We start from the raw sequence: 16,601 nt of genomic DNA, 5'->3' as shown, positions 1-16,601 counted from the left end.
TGTAATTTCTATACATACAATAAAGTTTATTTGCCTTGATCTTTTCCTTTATGGTTGAGGATGTTCTTACAGGAAAAGAAAGTTGGTACTTTAAACATGTTACCGGATATTGTGCTGACTCAACCTAATGATAGTAGCTCCAAAGACCTTGATGATCAAGTTGGACAAAATGAGGCTCTCATCTTTGATGATTAAGATAATGAGAGTCTTCTACATTAAGAGGGAGTATGGCATTTCTTTGAAGGCAATGCAAAAGCTTAGAATATTGATACTTAGAGGGAGTCTAGAAATACATGTGGGTGACTGCATGATGTTGATGGGCCTACTCCCATGTATATCATGAGGAAGTTTTTGAAGAAGTAACTAGAGGACCTGACTTTCCAAGATCGATGTTCAGAGGGAGAAATTTTGAAATACAATACCTTGTGGATGATATCTTATCTATGAGGAGAAGTTCTAAGATAAATTCTTTATAATGCACTCTCCTCTATGAGAGAGAAGTATGAGGTGAAAGCCCTTTGTTCCACCCTCTATTAGCAGCTATGATGGGTCCACCCTCTGACTTGGTTCATGGTGGATATCATGTGAGTTACTACATGATGCTGTTATAATGATGTCATGAAAGATGACGATCCTTCATTATGTATATATTTAGAGGGGAGTTATTGAAGATGACGATTTTATCAATAACTGGACCTGTTATCATAACAAACTACATTAAGTTGTTGTCTTGGTGTGGCGAAAGTTATGATAATGAACATAAGGTAACTATTGTAAGGTGATGATCTTATCAATAGTAGACCTATCTCCTAACACCAAAATGTGTTGGAGCAAGTGTTATCTTGGTTCTTCGGGCTGGATTTTGTCGGACACCATGAAAGTTGTTATGGTTCTTCGGGCCGGATTTTGTCGGACACCATGAAAGTTGTTATGGTTCTTCAAGCCGGATATTGTCGGACACCATGAAAGTTGTTATGGTTCTTCGGGCTGAATATTGCCGAACACCATAACTTAAATCTATTATAGATCACACTTAAAATGTGTTGGAGCAAGTGTTATCTTGGTTCTTCGGGCCAGATTTTGCTAGACACCTTGATAACCAACTTATCATGGTTCTTCGGGCCGGATTTTGCTAGACACCATGAAAGTTGTTATGGTTCTTCAGGTCGGATTTTGCCCGTCACCATGAAAGTTTTTATGGTTCTTCGGGCCAGATATTGCCGGACACCATAACTTAAATCTATTATAGACCACACTTAAGGTGGCATTTAAATTTATATTAAAGTTATAGTAATTGGTTAATTTCCCTCCTTGCTAAAAGAAAAGGTGTTGAGAAATTCAGTCTCATTATGAATCGTAGCAAATTCCATATATAATATATGTGTGTTGATGGACTTATGTTGATATCCTTAAATGTGTCATTCTAGGAATATCATAATTGTATACTCAAGAACATAATATGTTATGTATCAATCCTTCTTAACTTAGAGGGAGTCTTAAGTTTGTAGTTACAATCAAGTTTGATATGATCATGAGTTTGATAGTATAAATATTCCTTTAATACATATATATATATATATATATATATATATATATATATATATATATATATATATATATATATGTATTATAATGTATATATTATACATATGGTTAGTTATATTATTTTATACTAACTAATGATGTTTAAACCTTGGAGACATGTATCTTGAAGAGACATGTCTCCTTCTCATACTTATGTGAGATCCAAATCTGCATTTGGAACATATCAATAACAATGGCAATATAATTACATTTGCAGACAGGATCCATGTTACTTAACGGCCCCCTCTAGAAATTTCGAAGGTGGAGAATTATTTCTGCCGTTGCCTCCCATTTTGCAATTTAGATTGCATTGGTTGGTAGCTTGTGGGTAGTGTGTTTGGGTGCATTGATGGAGGCAAATTTTTCTCTGCAAACAGTAGGGAAGATTCTGGCCTTTGAAGGAGTGATTATGTTGAAAATGACACGCAATGTTTTCTCCATTGATGAGTAGGCTTTGTGGGAGGCAATACAGTTGATTTTTGGGAAAGATTTTGTTGCACAATTGGAGGACACAGTCAAATTTAGACATTTCGTCCTTGTTTGTGGCTTTGGTGTTAATGGTAGCTAATACAAGGGATGAAGTGCTTGGAGTGGCAAGAAATTGCATGGAGGCCGAATGGGGTGTTGGAGTTGTGGATGCGGTGGGCAGAGCTAAAATTGATGTGGGTCTGCGTAGGGGTATGCGCCCATGGATGTTCATTGGAGCTTCAACCATTGCTGGTGTGGTCTACAGCTGCCCCTTCTGAAATTCACATGCCTATGACGCGTTGGGGATGCTGGAAGCTCTGACACTTTCTAAGGTTACATGAGCAGATCAGGGGGCTGGGAGTTGGAGACATTTGGAGGAAAAGAAGGACTACTGTTGTGAAATCTTCGGCTCCCATTGGTGAAGATGGACGTCCTCATTTCTGTCAGCAACTTCTTGCTACGCGTCGACAAGGCTCTGTTTGGGTTAGTGGTGGTTTCATGGCTGATGCAGGTGGTGTTGGAATGAGGGTGGATGTGTCATTACTGGCAAGTTGCGGTGGTGATATGGGCTCAGTAAATGTCCGGGCTGGTGGTGTGTCGGGCAGTAGGGGAGCATGATGGGATTCCCAACTTTATCAGGGAAGATGCTGCTGGTTGGTTCTAGTAACCATTTCGGCATGTTCTATGTTTGCTCCTGCTCTTTTTTTTGCATAGTTCAATGTGTATTTCTGGGGGGTTGTTTTTTGAATGTAATGATCGAGTGGGAATATTTGGCTGGGTAGTCTGGGTAGGCTGAAGGTGTTGTGATCACAGCAGTCCTGTGGTGGCTTAAACTCTTGTGTACTATCTTTTTGATTAATACAAACTATTAGCATTACCGATAAAAAAAAAAAAGTTGCTGTCAATTAACTCAGTGAACTAAGTTGTCGTTGACATTGAAACTGAATACCTTTCTCATGCTTAAGTGAGTTTCTCCACAAAATTATATTTTCTCTCCCTTGGCTGCACCCAACCACTTAGGATGTCTTCTGACCTTTGAGTATGACATCCTCTTTGTTCAACATGCTTTAGAACACTTTTGTATCCTTTCTCAACTTAAATTCTCAAAAACTACATCTTTGTCATGACATTTTATAAATAATTGGTTGTTATTAAAATTTTCTTGTTTTGGATCTCTAAATGTTTCTCAAGTCAATGCCACATTTTACCCAATCTTGAAGATTAATGGCAAAGGTTACAACATCATGATTAAGAAAAATACATTTGGACATTCTTCCTTTTTATTCAGCTTCCGTTTTGGTTAGCTTAATCCATGAGTATTTACTGTTTGTTTATAGTTTATTAATATGGGACTCAAATTATTGAACCTTTTTCAGTCATCTCACCATCTACAACAACAGATTGGCAACATGATTGGAGGTAATACCTATATGATAAAAATTCTAGGTTGCTGGTTCTGATATTGGTACTGGAAATTGGTATGACAATACAAGAAGTTTTTTTTCCTTGGGTACCAGTACAGGAATATACGTGTGTATATAAAAAAATTTAAAATTATATAACATAACACAATGATATTCATAATTGCTATTAAAAATGTATTGAATAAATTAATTGCCACTTATTTGCAAAAATAAAATACTTAAATTCATAATTCAGCGATTTTCAAATGTTAGTAGTTAATACACAATGAAAGCTATACTTAATATTTACTAATCTTCATATTGCTCTTCAATGTCTTCATCAAAGATATCAAAGTCTAACATTTGGTTCAATCTTACTTGAACTATAGCCAGATACAATGCCACTTCCACTAGCCATTTACTATACAAACTGCCTCATTAATGATATTTTCTGCCAAATTGTGCAACAAAAATGCCAAGTCAATACACTTCACAGTTGGATGCATGTTCCTCATCACCCTGTCACTGTAAATTTTTTATTTATTTGAGGAGATCCTAATAACCAGAGGGGTTTCTGGGGCAATGCTCTCAATGGGGTTGAGGGGCAGCCATTTTAACAAATTTATCACTTAAGGGCCACAGGTAGGCATGTTTTAAATTTTGAGAAAATAACCCTTGGGTCCCTTATGTTTGCTTGGGTTTGGCCCAGGGTCCTTGAGCACCCTGGTTTCTTTGCGTTGATTCTGTGTGAATCCAAAGGGAAGCCAGCGGAGGACCCAAACCTGAACTTTACCCACATCGGTATTGGCATGGGTGTTTAGAGGAACCCGGTAACATAGGATAAAATGAATAAAGATATCTGTTAAAAGACAAAATCCTATCTTAAAATATTTTATTGGGTAAGATCTACTTTTCTGTTAGTAAACAAGTAATTTTTATATTTCAACCTTATTGTTGGCTTTATTGGTGTTCTTTCTATGTACTTTTCAGGTGGCAGCAGAAACTATAAAATCCTGTTTGGATAAGCTTCCTGGTTTTCCCCGAACACAGATTGGATTTCTTACATTTGACAGTGCTTTGCACTTTTATAACCTGAAGGCAAGTCATTGTTGATATTCACCTCATTTGATAATTTTCTTTTTATTGGATGCAAGGCACATCAAAATCTTACACTCGATCCTGGGTTTATATCTAATTTTTCTATGCAATTTTGCTTCTGCAAAGATTAAACATTCTTGATATGTCTTAATTCTAACATGCAAGCAGAAATGTATGTGATGGAGATTATATAAAATTAGTTTCCTATCTAGGTACTAATATTTAGATTTTGTGTGTGACAGTCTTCTTTGACACAGCCTCAAATGATGGTTGTGGCAGATCTGGATGACCCCTTTGTCCCTTTGCCCGATGATCTACTTGTCAACTTGTCCGAGTCTCGACATGTAGTAGAAGCTCTGCTTGATAGTTTTCCATCAATGTTTGCAGAGAATATCAATGTTGAGTCTGCTTTTGGACCTGCTCTAAAAGCAGCTTTCATGGTTATGGTATGTTTATGTTACTTTATTAGTATGTTTTCTATGGTCAATGATCTTGTGTCCTTTATTTCTGTTAGATGTTTTAAGAGTCTTTTTTAATATGCATGAAACTGTGAAATTTGAGCAGAGCCAACTTGGAGGGAAGCTACACATCTTTCAGAGCACTTTACCTTCTCTTGGGGTTGGACGTCTAAAGCTGCGGGGTGATGATCCACGCATATATGGCACTGATAAAGAGCACACAATTCGCAATGCAGAGGACCCGTTTTATAAGCAGATGGCTGCAGATCTCACAAAATATCAAGTTGGGGTGAATCTATATGCATTTAGCGATAAATATACGGATATAGCTTCATTAGGTATTAACCTTATGAAAATACTGGACGGGGGCATTATTCTGTGTTACCATTATAAAATTAGTGGACTGTTATTCATTAATAATGTTCGACCTGTTTTGCAGGTACTCTAGCAAAATATACAGGGGGGCAGGTGTACTATTACCCATCATTTAATGCCACTCTTTACAAGGAAAAGTTCATGTATGAACTTGCTAGAGACTTGACTAGAGAAACTGCATGGGAAGCTGTCATGCGCATACGGTGTGGAAAAGGTAAAACTTATTTTTCTGTCTTCCAAATTGAGTTGAGTGCTGCTTTTTAAAAAGTCCATTTTGATGGTAAGATGTATTTTACATTCACATGATTGACTTGTTGAGTTTAAAGATAGTAACACATCCCTTATTATTATTTATATGACTTTGCAGGCATACGATTTACAACATACCATGGACATTTTATGCTAAGGTCCTCAGATTTGCTGGCACTTCCAGCTGTTGATTGTGATAAAGCTTTTGCAATGCAGTTATCACTGGAGGACACTTTATTGACAACCCAGACGGTCTATTTTCAAGTTGCTCTTCTGTATCCTTGTTTAGGAAATTAGGAATAGTGGGGAAAAATGACATACACCTAGTGCTGCAGTTCAAATTAATTAGAAAGAATTATGAGTTGGCTTTTCAATGCATGAAGTAATGATATTATCTCGGGTGTGTTATGGCAAATTGATGTTATTAAACAGAGGAGATGAAGGCTTCTTATATAGATTTACAAAAGTGATGTTTTTTAAATTGGACAATCATGAACTAAAGACGGAAATAGAAACTACTTAATAAACTAAAGATTGACTAAGATGACCATTCGAGGAATATTACAAAGTTCTAACACCCTCCCTTAATGGTCATCGTCTAACTACCTTGCAAAAAACTGTACATGTTTTCGGGTCATAAATTCTTCAGAACTTTTTGCTGCTGCTGAGACCCTCCCTAGGTCCACAAAAATACCAAAATGAATTTGAAACCAAAATTTCGAGGAAAATTGCTAAACTTTTTTTGCAGATGACCCTAGGCCCCAAAACATATTGCAAGGTGATTCACTAAGAACTTTTGCAGATGAGCACTGCGACTCAAAATAGATTGCAAAAGTCGATGATTTTTGGGAGAAACATTCAAAAACCAGGCACAAATTTTGAGGTGAAAAATTGATCAAAACTAGGAAACAAAATTGGAGACACAAATTAGAGAATACTTTTAAGCTTCGTTTGAGGAAATAACAGTAAAACTCAGTAGATAATTTTTGAGGAAAAATTTATAAAACCCAATAAATTATTTTTTAAAACAGAAATTATGAAAATCCATGATAAATTTTACAAGGGGAAAAATTATGAAAACCTATTAGAATTTTTTTAGGTAAATAATTTATGAAAATCCATTAGAGAAACCTTCGTGTGACAAAGCATGAGACTTCTGGTGGTAAAACAACACATGCAAGAACATGCAAGTATACGCAACCCTAAAATCAAAGACTTTTGCTCAATCTAGGAAATCATGCAATCAAAAACCAGGCTTGTGATTTTCCACAAAAATCTTCAAAGACAAACCACAAATTTTTCATAAATAACTCCAATGATTTTTATTTAGAAAAATACAAAAAATAAATTTCTGATTTTTTTTTTTTGGATAAGAAGAGGCTCAATTTTTTCATAAAAAGTTTGCCAAATTTAATGAAATCCCTTTGGCCCACTCTAATATGATGATATGATAAATCGATGCTATTAAACAAAGGAGATGAAGGCTCCTTATATAGATTTACAAACATGATGTTTCTATTATGAAACAATCGTGAACTAAAGTCAAATATAGAAACTACCTAATAAACTAAAAATTGACTAAGGTGACCATTAAAGAAACATTATAGTATTCTAATAAGGCGACTCCAAAGTTAATGGAAAATATAATGCCTTTGTAGCAAAAACCTAATGTAAATGTTGGATTAATAAACATTTCTAAATGTAAAGAATTTTTTTTATGATTAGGTGAAACCAATGATTATTTTACTTAGTTGCCGGATTTGTACTCAATAGGCCAGATTCAGATTTGGATTCGGATCCAATCTAGATCCAGATTCATGCTTGGATCCTTGAGGATCTAGGCAGGATCCTTGATTTTGATTGTGGATCCTGACGGATCCATAGGTAGAATCAAGGATAGTGCTCGGATCCACAAGGAGCCAAGCCACAGCCTAAGGATCCACTTGCAAAATCAGGGTTCCTGCCCAGATCCTCAAGGATCCAAGCCACAGCTCGAGGATCCTCAAGGATCATAATCTCATTTTGTAATTTAGTAATTCAATGTGAATGTGTTGATTTTCTCTATAATCGTGAAAATAAATCAATTATCAAGTATACAAGATTCATAGATCCATACTAGAATCATAGATTTTCATACTATGAAATGATTTAGTTTTTAGAATTATGTATGTTTCTCGCTTACACACACACACGAATCATAATTGGAAAAAAAAATCCTGAATCCACGAATCTGATTCACGTGCTTGAATTGAATTCGTTTCACAAATCGGCAACTAAGTAATTTTACCTTGAAATTGTCTCCATTCTTGTCCTCTCTCTTGTTAGTCTTTCATGCTTCTTCTGTCTCTTTTAAACATGTAAGCTGACTTGCTGTTTTAGGTCTCATATTCTATCCTTAAAATCATAGGAGTTTATTTTCATTATGTTTGCAAACTTTAAATCATAAGTTATGTGTGCACCACCAAGATCATGTGTTCAAATGTGAGGCTTTGCTGGAGTCCATGAATTTATGTATACACCACTAGATTATGGAGGAATGCAAGTCCAAATGGAGCACACATGTGTTGAGATACCATACTATCTTCTATGCATGTAATCCTTTTAAAGCAAACGAGTCATGTTTTTAGCCTTTACTTATCCAGATATGTGAAATTTAAGCAAAGACAAACAAGAGAATCATAACTTTTGCTAGTATAACTGCTGCATTTTGAAAGGAAGTGCAGTTGTTTGTTAAAACACAGGGAGATACCAATACCTTAGAATTAACATATACACACACACACACACACACACATATATGCATACATACTTATACATATGTACGTACACACACACACACATGTATGTATGTATGGAGAAAATGAAAGCCAACAGATAACAAACTCTTCAAGATTAATAATGTTTCAATTAGAAATGAGCGATGACAAAACATGACAATATCTGGTTATGGTAATACCTAGTTCTTTCTATTCTAATTATAAAAGATTAGAGTTACTTACAAGTAGTATATCTGTGTATACACTTAAAAATTGTTAAGTCATTAGTTAAATATTTAAATATTTAATTTATGTCCTATTAACCTTAATAAATTACTTAATTTCCTAAGTTAATTCATTTTTGTCAATTAATTAAATATTTTTATATTTGATTAATATTACTCTTCTATTAGCTTTATAAATTATTCAATTTATTAAGTTAATTCACCTAGGTTATCTGCACTATCCTAAGACCATTAATTAGTCGGATTAAGTGATTTATTAAATCACTTAATCACACACTCACCTAGGTGACTTAGTCTCCTAGTCCACCTATCTAGTCCATGTCATATGACATCTCATCGTTGCACACATAATTGATTTGAATTAATTATTATTTCTCTTTGTCATCACCCATGTGTCTTATTCCTATGGGGTCAAAAAGGGGCATGTGTACTCAAAGAATGAGTCACAAAGACACTTGCCCTCATGTGACACAGTCTTTGGGACATGTCTTTGGTTGACAAAGCCCTTGCCACCTTCCTTATCCTCTTGGGGTTGGTCAAGCCACCTCATTAGGTCAAAGATAACTCATAGGACACTTGTCCAAGAATCCTCTTTGAAAGAAGGGTCTTCTCATTAGTCTTTGTCAGATATGTGACATGTGTCTTTGATCTTCCTATCTAATGTCTTTGTGTCAATGTGAGAGGAACATCTTTCCTTCTTTCTCTCAACCCTCTCAACTAAGTCAATCCTATCACTACACTTGTCCTACATTCGCTCACTACCATCGGATGTTGCCACCTAGGCCAGGGTCTTCCCAAACTCTATAAAAGGAACATTCATATCCACTCACAAGCCAATAGGTAACCATAAGCAATAAGCATTTTTGAGCACTTGAGAATTCTAGCAATCTTGAGTAAATTTCAATTTGAACATCCATCATTATCATGGCTTCATTAGGTTCTTAGGTCATCCATCAACATCCATCAACATGCATCCTTTCATCTAGTTTTAGAAGCATTCGAGGATCATTTTCATAGAATTGCATTGGAATTCATATTCTCCAAAACTTTGAAATACAAAATGAAAAGGAGCATCTTTGGGAAAATTTGAGAGCTCAATATCAACCACTCATAGCTAGGAGAGCAATGCGGGCACGTTGTATTGGGTAAGTAAATATAAAGATATCGTTTTTAGTTCATTTCAATTGCAATCCTTCATTGAGTTTGTTTGATTAGAGTAGATTTAATTGTTTGATAGTTAATTCTGCATTTCACAATAATTTTGCATACAATGTGCATAAAATGGTAGATATTATCTTTGATCCATAAGGATCCAAAAGTAGTTCTAACACATCATGTCCCTTCATTTTAAAAGAAGTGAAGAGTTCTACTTTTTCTTCACATGATTCCTCATGCCCCTGACATAACTAGTTATGTTCCACTTGTCTCCTATTGATGTGAGTTTTGTGAGCGCTATGACATGTAGGACAAAACACAATATTTCAAGATGAAACACCAAATATCCAATGCTCTCTTGACCAAAGATACTATGTGTGCTAAGATTGCAAAGAAGGATCATAAAGGCAATTTTCAGGTTCCTATTCTTGTTGGACACAACTCAATTTTATGATATGTTTTTCTAGTACACGCTTGGGCTTACACTACTCATTCAATGGATAAGCTATTAACTCTGCAATTGTGAACGGTGTAGCAATGATGGTGCTTCAAACGCTAATAAAACAAAGTGCAAAAGATAAAGGGTTTAGAAAGTCTAAGCTAACTCTAACAATGCAAGAAAATATTGATGGTGAGAGACTAAACTAGTCCTTGCTTTGCCAAATTAACTATGCAAAGGAGGGTACGATTTTCTAAGGATGCATAGATGATTTAGATATTGCCAACACTCATTCAAATATCAATAAATGCACAATCCAAGCAGACAGTTCTGATTTAAGTGAAGTGCTTGCAATTAGTTTAGACCAACCTTTCACTACTACTTGCAACCAACAATTACCAAAGGGTATGAACTTAAGTTTCACCATTATTCACTAACAACATCTTTCATTTATCTATTTAACTACGTCTACCTAACAGAAACAAACTCCTAATCTAAATGAGGAAATGTAGAAACCATGCAATTCTTCAAAATAACACAAGTAATCCACCATGATAACAATAATGAATTTGAAATTACTTTGGTAATATTATAGCAGAAATCTAATGCAAGTCTCTCCCTACTCTACTCTAATTGACTATATTTCCAAATAAGAGGGCTTTGGCTTTTATAGTTGGCTCGTGTACAATGAATGACTTAGATTAATCTGCGATCAATGGCCAAAATTGTTACAACATAGCCCTAATTCAATTACTAGCTACAAGCATTAAATGCTTATCAAATTACAATAAGGTACCAAGCTGTGAGCCTATGAGAAAATCACATAGCTTTGATGGACTAATGAAAAAATTGGTTAGCTACAGATATTGACTCCACATGTACACTTCGAATGACTAGATTGGATAAACTTTGACATGTGAAAGTGGAATCCATTGATTGCTTGAAGATGAGTGCGTGCCACCTCAACATGTTTATCTTATAAACTTCATCAAGTCCATCTCTCGATACTTCACATTTTCCAGTTTTCGATTGATTGTGATGGCTCATGTTCCCAAATTGCTTTATCTTCATGAATCTTCTCCATCTTTTTCATTTTGAAATTTACTCGATGTCTTGGCCTTGGTCCTCTAGAAGTGATGAGGTTTCTCATGTAGTTGGATTGTTCTAATTGATCTTGATGATAATTTTCTCCACTTGTAGACTTGATCATTTTCCTTGTACAACTTGCTATTCAAATTTCCTTTTGAGATGTAAACTTGGACTTGTGCTGGCATCTTCACTTGGAATTTCGATCTTGCTTGAAATCCTGAACAGAAATGTCTCCTTTTTCTTGAACCTCCTCATGCCCAACTCTTTGATCTTGCAATAGTCCTTTGCCCATGAACATCTCTCTTTCCCTTGCAAAACAAGAAAGAAAGTTTGTGTTAAGTTCATGAAAATGGAAGTATAAATAAATTTAAGATATAATGAATCATGATAGATTCCGCACGATATTAATTTGACATGAAGTTGCATTTCAAAACAATTTCCAATTTTGGATTTTGAATTTTAAATTTCCAACTTTATGAATGGCAAGTTTGTGGTAGAATTCTGAATTTTCTAAAGCCCAATATTCTGATTTTCTTTGCATATGTCCAGCAAACACTCTAAGCTTACAGATTTATCATTTCCCATCTATCTTCAAATCATACCTGATCAAATTGCCTACTTACAGTCTGCTCTTCCCTTATATTTATCTCATTGCCTAGACTTCAGATTGAATTGATTTTGAATATGGCATCCAACACTCTATAGGTGCTACAGGTCCATAGATGTGCCAATTGGGGCTAGACCGACTTTATATAGCCCAATTCATTTGCAATTAAATGAAACATGAATCCCTCTATTGACCCTTAGGCCTACCTGAATGGGCCCCCTTTGACTGATTTAGATATCAATTTTATTGTCAAGATTGATCTGCTTGAATTTTAAAGGCTGAGTGGGATTGTGGTGGGTGTTGGACAAAGGTGGCCAAGGTGAGGTCGGAATACAACCTACCTTGGGACAAACACCAAAGGTTGCTCTAAGGATTCATGTATTTTGTTTTAAAAACAACCTTTTCTCACCTTTATTCTCAACAAAAACATCTTTACTTACCCTCTTTGCCTTCCAAATTGATTCTTTTTGATCTGATCTAGTTTGATGTGGATACATTTTCAGTTTTAGAGATCTGATGTGAGTTCCGTCTTGATTAGGGATCTGATTGCCATTTTATGTTTAAGCTCTTTTCATCCAATGATGGATCGCGGAGTGTGATTCAAAACATTGATGTTAGAATCTGCACACAATCAAAGCCAGATACAACATTCACTAGTTTTGATGGGTTGTGGAAATCTCTTGGCGCTGATTGGTTTGTTTTATTTTTCTTACCTCTCGGGATAAAATATTACAACATACAGAAGATTGATTATGCATTTGAAGCCTATTATAGCTAGTGTGGAAATTGGGTGGGGGAAAGAGAGTCTTGAATAGTCACCTCTTCCAAAAGTTGTTCTAAGGTTTCATTCATAATTTAGTAGTTTACAAAGTCAGACTCATAGACTTGGCACCAAAGTAACGAGAATCGGAATCGGCAAGGCCAAATCGAATTGTGAATCGGCAATGAATCGCCCATGAATTGGCAAATTTGAAAAAATCCTTTAAATTTAGAGATTTTAGCAATTTAAAACTTATTTCATGCACCCTTTATTGAATATAACTTTAACACACTATAACATCATCAAATAGAAGTTAAAACTTAACATACATAAACACGGAAGTTTGTGTTTACCGCATGGGGTAAAGAGTTTTTATGAGACAGCTTCAGGTCCAACACCTACTCCAAGTGCTTCAAAGCGTATCATCCCTCTCAAAAGGCTTGCTCTGTTGTTCTCTCCACCATAGACACACCATGCCTGCAGCAGCTTCAGGTTTCATCAACTGGTCAGACTTCCCACGACTGATAATCGAAGTGACTGGGGGTCAGAGGGGCAACGCCCCCAGCGGGGTCGAGGGGCAGCGCCCCTGTGGGATCCTGGGGCAGCACTCTGAAACCCACCCAAAACTGCATGGAACACAGTATTTTTGTGATTTTCTTCTGATCCCACACTCTTCTGGCAATCGCTGATGTTTTACTACCTGATTATGTCTTTCCCTTCCCTTGGGCATTGTCCATTATGCATTCTGAACATTTTTTATTTGTCATTTTTTTTTTCCCTCCTGCTTCCTCAATATCTTTCTGCTATACAGATACAACATTTCCTTGCTGAATTACTACACCGCCAAGATGATGCAAGTCAACTTCCTAGCTACCCCGACCGATTCACAGCAAAGATTCTGGCGATTAATAATTTTCAAGTCAACTTCCTAGTTGCCGCGATCGATTCACGGCAAAGATTATGGCGATTTTTGCCATGAATCGCTTGAATCGGTGATTCAGGCAATTCACCCAAAAAAATTGGCTCTAGCGATTCATGATTTAGAAAAAATCACCAAGCATGAATCTTTGGGCGATTTGGGTGATTTGGGCGATTCTGGGAACCTAAGTCACAAGGTTCGAGTTCGAAATCGAGTTCGCCAACTATAAAATTCGGATGAAGTTCGACAGAGTGAAAAATTCGAAAAAAAAATCGACATTAAATTCGCCCTATATAAATTTAATATTTTAAAATATAAATAATATCTATAAAATATAAAAATAGTTTAACGTTTATAAAATATAAACCATAGAAAAAAACTTTATATAAAGAAACATAAAATTTATAAATACTATAAGTATTAATAACATTTATTAAATTAAAATGAATTGTAATAATTTTCTAACTTCTATAAGTAAAAAAATATTAATTAAAAATTTATATTTTTTAATCTAATATATTCTTTATTTACTATCTAAATAAATATACTAAAATATTACATCTTGAATATCAAATATTTTTATTGAAAAGAAATAAAAAGTATTAATAATAAAGTTATTGAAGTGTAAATGCTAAGTTTTAGTAAAAACAAATAAAATTTAATAATAGTAATATTTGATTTTTTTAAAACTCTATTACAAAAATTAGAAAATAAACATCCTTCAAAACTTTAAAAAACTACATACATCTCGATCGTGATAAAATTTCTGAGAAAAAAACTTGAAAAAAATGGTCCGATTGAAACGGAAAGGCCCAGTGGTGGGTGCGCAAAGATGCAAATGCCTTACGGGATGAGCTTTGTAGGCAAATGATATTAAGCCTTTAAGCCTTTGCGGGGATAGGTTTGGCAGATGCTAGTGGTAAAGAAAATCGAATGGCTGGTGAGAACCGTCGGGATGCCCACTTCTAGATTTCGCTGTTGAACCAACCCTCCTTTCGGACTTGTATAGATTTGCAGATTCACGCACTACTGAAACCAGTGGATCAAAAACCTCAACGTAAATACTTAAAAATTGCTTAACAAAAGAAAGTGGCGGACTGCTATGCGAATTTGACACGCATTTTTTCGAATTTTCTAGCTTTTTAAATTGTTCGCCGAATTTCGAACTCCATGCTAGAAGTCCGGCGAACCTTGTGACATAGCTGGGAACTATGCTTGGCACACCTAAAATCTTTAACCTGACAAAAACTTGGTAACCTACAAAGATCTAAAAATTAAAATCTCTTACAAAAGCTTTCTTTTTTGTGAAATTCAATTACAAAATGAATTAAGTAAAATTGACATTTTGAAAGAAAAAATGTATGGTTTTATAGCAAAAACATGATGTGAGAAACACATTTTAACCAACGTGTTACTCGCATTGACATTTTTACCCATGCTTTTTGTGTATATAAAAACATGAGAGCTAAGCTTTCAAGTACTCACCCAGAAAAAAAGATAGCAAGTACTTGGCAACTCTGGGAGTACTCGGAGAGTTTGCAAACAATGGAACTTTCATTCATCCAGACATTGATTTCTTCCCTTGCCCTTTCAGACTTCTGTTGGTTTACAACTTGCTTTCTTCACCCCCTGTTCAATCTTCACACTTGGAACTTGATTTTCTTCTCTTGGCAATGGCATGCTTTCAACTTACTCATTTCAGATCTGATCGTCCAAGTGTGGAAATTGGGGGGGTGGGGGAGGTCTTGGACATGCATGTCCAACATGACCTTGGACCTACCTTGGACAAGCTTCCAAAAGTTGTTCTAAGGTTTCATTTGTCCAGACCCCTGCCTTTTCAGACTTCTGCCGGTTTACAACTTGTTTTCTTCATCACTTGTTCAATCTTCACACTTGGAATTTGATTTTCTTCTCTTGGCAATTGCATGCTTTCAGCTTGCTCATTTCAGATCTGATTGCGAGGGCGTCATGTTTTCATGCTCTCCTGTCTTCATCAAGCCAATTCATTACTGGATCAAATTTGAATTACTAACTGAAAATTATAATTATAATTTTCAGTTTCAACTGTTTTCCTGTGCTTTTTTAATTAATGTGTGACTTTAATTAATTGTATTCTAAAGTCATTTTTAATATTTAACAATAGCTTTATAATTTTACTTTTTAAAACATAATAGTAGTAATTATTATAATGTTGTGAGGGGAAATAATTTCAGGCTAGTGTATTTACACATTGGAATTCTGTTGGAGCTTTATTGATTTGCTGTTTGGGTAGCTCCTACAACAGCTATTTGTTTGGGTGATAAGCGGCTATCACAACACCTAGTGTAGGGTTTGTAATTCTGAGATGGCTACTTTAGCACCATCTGCTGACGTTAGCAGTTGCAGATAGAGTCAATGGTAAAAGACGTATAACTATCGAAACTATGGCCTGATGAAGCAGAGAAGACAGAGGAGTTTATATAGGAAAGTGGACCAAACTCTATTCTTGAAGAACTAATACTAAATGAGCAATGTAAAGAGAGTATCCATGTTTAATATGATAGATCCATTGGCAAGGATGAAAAGAAGACCAAGAGTTTAAGCTTCTAGTTGGCATTGATGCTTTATGATCTATGTTCCACAATATTTCTAGGATAGGGGTGGTAGGAGTCATGAGAATTTGTTTCTCGGATGGTAGGGGGTTAGAGGCCTTTTTTGGGTGGGATAGTGATGCAGGAGCATCCTAGGTTAGTGGGCAATCCTGTAGGAGCATCAAGCTTGGATTTCGTGGACCTTGTGTTTCTCGCGGTTGGGGTTATGTTCGAGGCATATTGGTGGACCGAAGGAAATAATGACACTTAAATAAACCTTCACCAATATTTAATGCCTAAAAGTATTGATGAACTATCGATTCTTTGATATAGCATTTACTTGATCTGTAAAGTACAAAAATTAAAATGCTATGATTTGTATGGGCATGTGACTAGCATTCCAAGTGTTTCATGTGGATCTTGTTA

The 16,601-nt window shown here is 35.5% G+C and overlaps 1 protein-coding gene across 1 annotated transcript in view; it reads left to right on the top strand.

The window, feature by feature from the left end:
• The window catches only part of ERMO2 (Sec23/Sec24 protein transport family protein), a 74,854-nt gene that overhangs the window by 33,387 nt on the left and 24,866 nt on the right, over positions 1-16,601 (top strand). The window contains exons 5-9 of the mRNA XM_089825095.1: positions 4,446-4,553; positions 4,796-4,999; positions 5,118-5,349; positions 5,451-5,600; positions 5,754-5,910. Coding sequence (XP_089681221.1) covers positions 4,446-4,553; positions 4,796-4,999; positions 5,118-5,349; positions 5,451-5,600; positions 5,754-5,910 — 851 coding nt within the window. The remainder of the gene's footprint in view (positions 1-4,445; positions 4,554-4,795; positions 5,000-5,117; positions 5,350-5,450; positions 5,601-5,753; positions 5,911-16,601) is intronic.

Source organism: Cupressus sempervirens, chromosome 4 (genome assembly GCF_028749045.1).
Source record: "Cupressus sempervirens isolate cs-2001-9-10 chromosome 4, ASM2874904v1, whole genome shotgun sequence".
NCBI lineage: Eukaryota > Viridiplantae > Streptophyta > Pinopsida > Cupressales > Cupressaceae > Cupressus > Cupressus sempervirens.
Note: the sequence above shows the minus strand (reverse complement) of the source record. Positions and strands in the feature narration are given on the sequence as shown.